Raw genomic sequence first — 8,510 nt, 5'->3', positions numbered from 1 at the left:
GGAGGAGAACGCATATCGTACTGAACCTTCAGTGATGGAGGAGAACGCACCACATCGTACTGAACCTTCAGTGATGGAGGAGAACGCACCACATCGTACTGAACCTTCAGTGATGGAGGAGAACGCACCACATCGTACTGAACCTTCAGTGATGGAGGAGAACGCACCACATCGTACTGAACCTTCAGTGATGGAGGAGAACGCACCACATCATACTGAACCTTCAGTGATGGAGGAGAACGCACATCGTACTGAACCTTCAGTGATGGAGGAGAACGCACCACATCATACTGAATCTTCAGTGATGGAGGAGAACGCACCACATCGTACTGAATCTTCACTGATGGAGGAGAACGCACATCGTACTGAACCTTCAGTGATGGAGGAGAACGCACCACATCATACTGAATCTTCAGTGATGGAGGAGAACGCACCACATCACACTGAATCTTCAGTGATGGAGGAGAAGATACCACATCATACTGAACCTTCAGTGATGGGGGAGAACGCACCACATCACACTGAATCTTCAGTGATGGAGGAGAAGATACCACATCATACTGAATCTTCAGTGATGGAGGAGAACGCACCACATCACACTGAATCTTCAGTGATGGAGGAGAAGATACCACATCATACTGAATCTTCAGTGATGGGGGAGAACGCACCACATCACACTGAATCTTCAGTGATGGAGGAGAAGATACCACATCATACTGAATCTTCAGTGATGGAGGAGAACGCACCACATCACACTGAATCTTCAGTGATGGAGGAGAAGATACCACATCATACTGAACCTTCAGTGATGGGGGAGAACGCACCACATCACACTGAATCTTCAGTGATGGAGGAGAACGCACATCGTACTGAATCTTCACTGATGGAGGAGAACACACCACATCACACTGAATCTTCACTGATGGAGGAGAAGATACCACATCATACTGAATCTTCACCGATGGAGGAAAGACTCTCTTGTTTTAATAACGTAAAGGTAATCAGACCTAAATCTAGTGACTGCCCACATCTCTAATGGTGTCCAATAGGGGAGATTTGTTTTTCTTTTTGTTTCAGCTTCAAAAGGTCACAGGTTAAATGTGAGTGAGACCCATTTTAGTTCAGCCATCCAGAAAAGCCCTGCAGTCCTTCCATTATGACATCCTACTTTTTTCAAATAACTCCAGGGCTTCTCCCTCTAATACTCTCCCCATTCCGAGCATTGACCACTGTGTGAAGAAAAGCTTTCTGATATCACTCCTAAATTTGCCTTTTACTAGTTTGAACCTGGGTCCCATTGTTCTAATCTCACCCTTTAGTTGATTTATCTTCTGTATACCATTTGCTACCTACTGCTATAAGATCACCTTCTCAGATCCCCCTGTCTTTAGGTTGTGAAGCCCTGGTCTCTCCAGACTTTCCTCATACTTGAAGAATGGTGGTTAGACATGTTGAATGGCAAGTCTACGAGGAACCTTTGATCTTTTTGAAGCTAGGGATCAGCCTTGTGACTCTTTTCTGAATTGTCTCCAGTATTTGAATATCTCTCTTGTACCTCAGTGACCAGAACTCGATACAGTAATCTACCTTTGGTTTGACTAAAGGATCACACAATTTGAGCATAACTTCCTCTGACTTGTACTCTACTGTTTTGATGATCTAGTTAATCATTTTATTGGCTGTGTTGATTGCTGCTGTGCAATGATTTGAGCACAAATCCACTAGGATCTGTAGATCTATTTGAACTGCAATGGCCCTAGAATTCAAGAATTCCTGAAACTGAAAGTACAGGTGAAGACAGACCTTGATCTGAGATCACCAAACATAGCGAGACATTCCCTCCATCTGCTTAGTCCAGAATAAAATAAATGGACAGGCTCTGTTAAATCACCAGGATTCAGATATGTATTTCCCATTGGGTTTAGATAACACTGCTTCCTGTTACATTGAATTGAGGTGATAAATGTTGCTATATTGTTGTATATGCAGGTACAGAACGGCATTTAAAGCAATGGGCGCTATTCATACATGTTATGTTGATGCCCACTGCTCAATGGTGCCAATTAAGGGCTTGTTATTAAGAGCAGATTGGCTGGGTTTTTCCAATGGGTGCAGTACGTTCTCAGATGGCGGCTGGTGCTTCTGACCTGAATTGGAGCTAATGGGGGTGATTTTCGTTTGGAGCGTTATTTGGGTGGATGGTGTATAGGCGGCAGCTGCCCAGAAGAAACAGTGTAGGTCCTGATACATTTCAGTTCGGGGGTCCTCATTATAATATGGCCAGTGAGCTGCCAATGCAAAACATGCTCCCCAACAGGCAGCCCACCAATCTGGAGGTGGGAAATTGGGCAGGATGGACAAATGCGAAGGCCCTGCAGCAGCACCTTAAAGGGGAGGGTGTAGAATCCTCTGGGGTGAAAACAAACAGCACTTCAGAGTGATGGGCAATGTTTTTGCAGAAACTGTAGCAGCAAGGACATTAAATTTGGACGCCTTTAAGGCTCAAAACCCACGAGTGACTGTCATAAAAATGTGTCTCAAACCTCCACCCAGCTCTCCCTGATTGCAGGTGAGGATCCTTTAATTTAAGCCAACAATGGCCGCTTCCCAACTTGTACCGTCCATGGTTAGTAGACGGGAGCAGGAAGCAGCAGTAGCAATGTGGGCAGAGAGGTAAGTGGCATTGGTGGTCCTGGCTGTCCAAGGAAGGTTACCAACCTGTGCCATCTCCTGGATGATGAGCCCCAGAGACAGTCTTTAGTCAGCATTGTCTTCCCTGTGCCAGTCTAATGACTACACTGAAATTTCTATTCTAACTTGCAGGCCATTACAAGGATGAGGGCTATTAGCTTGGCAGAGCCATGTAACAGAGGACCTCTGTGGTGGGCTTGGGGACAATTCACTACATTAAAGATGCTAAATAAATGCAAGCTGTTGCTGTTAATGATTGTTACCTTCTTCCCCTGATCTAATGCACTGGGACATTTGCGTTTTAGTGGCTGCACTGATGCCAACCCTGTCTGCTTGTTGACTGATGTCCTGCACCTACACAGTAACTCATCAACATGAGTATGTGCTGATACCTCTTTGTGTGTTGCAGACATATTTTAACACAATTATCTTCCATAAGCATTGAGTGATTCAACATGACATTTGTTTGAGCTGAACCAGACAGAGCATTGATATATCCTCAAATTGTACATGTCATATATGCATGAAAGAAACTAATTGCTTTTGGCGCTATTATAATGCAAAATATATTTGCAGTTAGTGAATCGATGACCACTTCCTGGTACAATTGTCCTCCGGTAACATCCGTTTCTGAATGTGTTTTATTTTCAAAGCTATTTCTGGCAGCCTTGTCCTTCGCTGTCTTTGCGAAATTGTTCTCTGAGGGCTATATGAAGAGTACAATCACACAGATAGAGAGACGCTTTGATATACCAAGTTCCCTAATTGGTATTATTGATGGAAGCTTCGAAATTGGTAAGTGTTGAATTTTGAAACGTAGCAGTCTAAATCCAGGATTAGAAATCAGTTACAATTAACTTTTGCATTTGTCGTTTTTGGTTAAAGGGAATCTGATGGTGATTGTCTTTGTGAGTCACTTTGGAGCAAAGTTTCATAGGCCAAAACTAATTGGAGCTGGAATGGTGGTCATGGCCATTGGGACATTTATAATAGCTTTGCCCCATTTCATCATGGGACGGTGAGTTTCCTAAACCAAGTGTTTATCTATAATTACTCTAGATTTTATTTTTAAAATGTTAGGCATATTACTGAATGTTCCATTTGATATATAAAATTGTTGACATTTGCACAGCTATGACTATGAATCAGCAATTAAATCTTCGCACAATTCGACATCGAATGTGTCCTTGTGCTCAATAGATCCTTACAACAAGCTGAAGTCAGAATCCATGGATACGTCGTCACTAATACCTAAACTGGGCAAGTAAAGTTCTGTCAGATTTTGAAGAGTTTATTGTTTTATTCTACATTGTTACTTATATCCATTTTACCTGGATGAAGTATGTATGTTGTTGTCTCAGGTTGTGAAAACACAGTCAAATCTGCCCTGTGGATATACGTATTCCTTGGAAATCTCTTGCGTGGAATTGGTGAAACACCAGTTCTTCCTTTGGGTGTCTCTTATCTCGATGATCATGCCAAACGGGAAAACTTTGCCTTCTATCTGGGTGACTATGGATTTTCCGAATGAATCGTTACAAACAGTACTTTTAGATGCAAGGTATAGTAGTGCATTGATTGGCTTCTAACTAAACAATCCTGTTCTATTTTAGGATGTATGTACACATTAGGATTTTTGGGACCAACATTTGGCTTTGTGCTGGGATCATTTTGTGCCACGCTGTTTGTGGATATTGGATTTGTTTCCTCAGGTAAGGACCATGAGACTTTTCTAAAGTTTGACAGCTAACTTGATTTCTAAATGTAAAAGCCTTGGCTACTAAATCTAAAAGAGGGACGGTTTTCTACATTTAAGAGGAGGTTTGATGCATGCACAAGGGAAAAGGGAACAAAGGGATATGGGGGCAGGTTGGGAAGAATTAATTAGAGTGGGAGGAGGTTGATGTTGGGCGTAAACACCGGCATAGACCTGTTGGGCCGAATGGCCTGTTTCTGTGCTGTAGATCCTTTGTAATTCTATGACGATACAGACTGGGTGAGCAGCAACCAGGAAATTGGGCAAGAAGGTCGTTTCATTCCTTACCCAATGCACGGAAAGCACAATTTTCCAACAGAACAAGCTGTCTATGCAGCAAAGCTCTTGCACAAAGGCGGGAGTCTCCGCCGATTGACCATAAGTGGGTAAAAACAAAATCTAGCCTGAAATGAGTGAAAGCTTCATTAAGGGCCACAAAAGCACACAAATGAGTTTAAATGACCTGAAGGTGTGATTTCCTAGATTTCTCTCCAGGAATGTGCTATGTGATGCCTCATCCCATATAAAATGAGTGTTGCTGAGCACGCACATAACACCCTTTGAGGTGTGTTCTTAAAGATGTGCTGGAGTGTTTCTTGCTGGCATTTTGCTTCTCGGAGTTATGATTCCTGCATTTTTATCGCACTTTTCCGCTTTTCTCTTCATTTTCGGATTTCTGGGAGCTTTGTGGGCACATCCTTACAGATGTAACTGCAACCATAGTTCCAGACTTCCATTGCCACTACAAAGATTGTCCCACGTTAAGTTTGGCTTGCATGTATGTTGGCACATTCTGTGCCTTGTATGCAACCTCAGGCGAGCTATACATGCAGACCCTGCTCCTTTACTCTGTGCAGATAAACACTGAATAATCTTATATTGGGAGGTATCCTATCGCTGTCAACCTTTTTGCCTCATTTGTTTCCACCTCCTCCCTTGCGTTGTGGAAAGCTCTCTCTGTTAAAGGCCTAGTGCGGTCAATTAAAGGGCAGGTGAGCATCATTTGGGCAGTCACAAAATCTGTTGCTGCTAATCTTGCAAATTCATTTAGCCATATGGAGGAAAGGAGTGGGGGAAACTCAACTGCTGGGCATCTTCTTCAAATTTCCTTTCCTACTCCAGCAGTTCAGTTCTACTATCATAGAATCATACAGCACAGAAGGAGGCCATTTGGCTCATCGTGCCTGCGACGGCTCTTTGAAAGAGCTATCCAATTAGTCCCACTCCCCCCACTCTTTCCCCAATAGCCCTGCAGATATTTCCTTTTCAGATATATATCCAACTCCTTTTTGAAAGTTGCTATTGAATCTGCTTCCACCGCCATTTCAGGCAGTGCATTCCAGAACATAGCAACACGCTGCACAACAAAAATAACTTCATCTCCTCTCTGGTTCTTTTGCCTCCTCTTTCTTTCCTCCATATGGCTGAATGGAATTGAAAGATTTGCAGCAACAGATTTCGTGGGTGTCCTGCGTCGCTGGGTCAAAATCCTGGAACTCCCTACCTAACAGCACTGTGGGAGTACCTTCACTACATGGACTGCAATGGTTCCAGGAGAAGGCTCACCACCACTTTCTCAAGGGCAACTAGGGATGGGCAATAAATGTCAGCCTTGCTAGCAATGCCCATATCATGAGAATGAATTTTTTTTTAAATGAAAACCATTTGTCCCTTTAAACAGCAGCAGTAGCCCTTTAACAACTGTTGCTGAGGCAGGCAACAGTACTCCTGCAGTTGGTGAGCACCCAGGGCCAGTCCCCACATGGGTCAGAACCTTGCGACTAGTATTTAAATAGGCTGGCCTCAGGAGGTCGAAGGAGGTCACATTTTCTGAAATCCTGTGAATACAATACTTGCTACGTCCAACCAGAGTTGCCAAACCTACACAGTTGCATCTAGCCCCGTCTGAGGCTCCTCCTAAGCCTGACTGACTGTCTATTCCACAGCCGACAGAAATGTATGTTTAAGAGCGTTCATTGTAGAGCATGTTCTATTTGGACTTTGCATGACTTCTATTTGCGGCAAAGCAAACAAACAAAAATAGCATCGGAGCTGCCGTGTTGGAATAACTGGCCATCGTTTTGCACGGTGCTGTGCCACAAAATGGTAAGAGATAGGCTTGTGCCTCGAGTTCCCTACCAATCTCCAACCACAACATTTGATAAGGCGTTGGGCACAGGCCAAATTCTTCCCTGGATAGAGCGAGAGGAAAATGAAGGAAGTGGGGGGGTTCCATTCTGTAGTGCCACAGGTGTAGGCCTTTCTCTGATACCCAAGTTAAGCTGCCTTCCTCCAAGCCAGGAAAGAGGCAGAACATGGAGGAAAAAAGTATTCAAATGAAGATGATATAAAGCAACCTGCTGTGAACTCACAAGAGGCCTTAATTGGCCTCTCCGTGTTTATTTGCACTGTGGTTGTCTGGCAGGGATATCAAGAGGTACATTGTGCCGAGATGCTAAAGAGAGCTTTTATAAAAATAAGGTAAAGTACGCACCCCCCCCCCACAAAAAAACAATAAACTGTGCACTGCGGACAGTATCTGTACACAGAACGGTCTTTTCAAATGGGAATATGTGTCCAGTTTAAATTATTTGACAGTACCACACAGAGTGCTTGATGCTGCTGTCAGACAAAGCAAAATGATTCTATTAATGTGGGTTTAACACGTATTCAAATGCCAGCTATTGTTGTAATGCACAAACAAAACAAAGCCAAACCAAAATCTTAAATGGTATTTGACATCGTGACAGGGATACAGACAGACAGCCCAAACAATTTAATTCGAAAACCTGCCGGATTAAAACCTGCTGGTGTTCAGAAATAAAAATATGTATTTGTGATTCAAAGCCATGCAGCATGATAGGGAGCAGAAATGTCTGTGGGAGGCAAGTCACATTGAGTAATTTTATTCTTTCTTTGTCTGAGGAAGTTGGCAACTCACCAGATAGAAACCTAACTGCTTTCTGTGATTCTGTGTTTCACTATAAATGTGCATCTGTTTTCCCAGGCAGTCTAACAATTACTCCAAAGGATACTCGATGGGTCGGTGCCTGGTGGCTTGGCTTTTTACTGGCCGGAGTGATATCCATTCTTGCTGCAATACCATTATTTTTCTTTCCTAAAACCATGCCTATAGAGGGAAAAGGAAAGAAAAGACTATGCAGGTCCATGAAACGGGCAGAGGAAGAGGACTATAGTGGGCCTAGCCACACTTCTCCTCGGTCATCCAAGCTTTCATCAGTGGCAAAAGGCAAGTCGCTGTTTGTTCATTAAAGAAAACAGCAGGATTTAATAATAAAAACAGAAAATGCTGGAAATACACAGCAAGTCAGGCCACATCTGTGGAGAAAGAAACAGAGTTAACGTTTCAGGTCGAAGACCCTTCGTCAGAACAGTTCGTCAGAGTTCTGATGAAAGGTCATCAACCTGAAACGTTAACTCTGTTTCTTTCTCCACAGATGCTGGTGGACTTGCTGAGCTTCTCCAGCATTTTCTGTTTTTATTTCAGATTTCCGGCATCTGCAGTATTTTGCTTTTGATTTAGCAGGATTAATAATTTGTTCAGATTATATGTATCTGAAGTCTTTTTTTTGTTGAGATAAGCTGGTGAACTGCTCTGGCTATTATTGTTGCTTGATGAGGACTTTGGGACGTCCTGAGGATGTGATAAGGTGTTTTCTTTCAACTTCCTACCTACTGGTAGATCTCCCATGGCATTGCTCACAGTGAGACAGAAGACACACTAAAATATAGCATCTAAAGTGTGACACGGAGCGAGACCCTAGCAGGAAATGCACGTTATATGCAAGATTTTTAATATGTTACAGATGACGTGCTATGGTTAGGATCCCAGTGAGTGCTATGGCCCATTATTATAATCATAAACTAAAAGGAACTTTATGATAGCTGAAGTTTATAGGGAAGAAGACAACAAGTGATTATTTTGCCGTAGTAACCTTGTGTGACTCAAGTTCCTCCACAATCTATTTATTTATGTCTTGATGCTAACAATCTACTGCCCTCAGGGTTGCAGCCTACCCCCTTGTTCTTCCAGTCAGTGGAC

General features: G+C 43.0%; 1 protein-coding gene across 1 annotated transcript in view; it reads left to right on the top strand.

The window, feature by feature from the left end:
* Positions 1-546: 546 nt before the first annotated feature.
* The window catches only part of LOC137341467 (solute carrier organic anion transporter family member 1C1-like), a 42,841-nt gene continuing 34,877 nt past the window's right edge, over positions 547-8,510 (top strand). The window contains exons 1-7 of the mRNA XM_068004570.1: positions 547-997; positions 3,345-3,486; positions 3,577-3,709; positions 3,824-3,951; positions 4,053-4,199; positions 4,305-4,403; positions 7,455-7,697. Of these exons, the coding sequence (XP_067860671.1) occupies positions 575-997; positions 3,345-3,486; positions 3,577-3,709; positions 3,824-3,951; positions 4,053-4,199; positions 4,305-4,403; positions 7,455-7,697 (1,315 nt within the window). The 5' untranslated portion in view covers positions 547-574. The remainder of the gene's footprint in view (positions 998-3,344; positions 3,487-3,576; positions 3,710-3,823; positions 3,952-4,052; positions 4,200-4,304; positions 4,404-7,454; positions 7,698-8,510) is intronic.

Source organism: Heptranchias perlo, chromosome 24, assembly GCF_035084215.1.
Source record: "Heptranchias perlo isolate sHepPer1 chromosome 24, sHepPer1.hap1, whole genome shotgun sequence".
In the NCBI taxonomy this organism is placed as follows: Eukaryota; Metazoa; Chordata; class Chondrichthyes; order Hexanchiformes; family Hexanchidae; genus Heptranchias; species Heptranchias perlo.
This window is presented reverse-complemented; position numbering and strand designations above follow the sequence as displayed.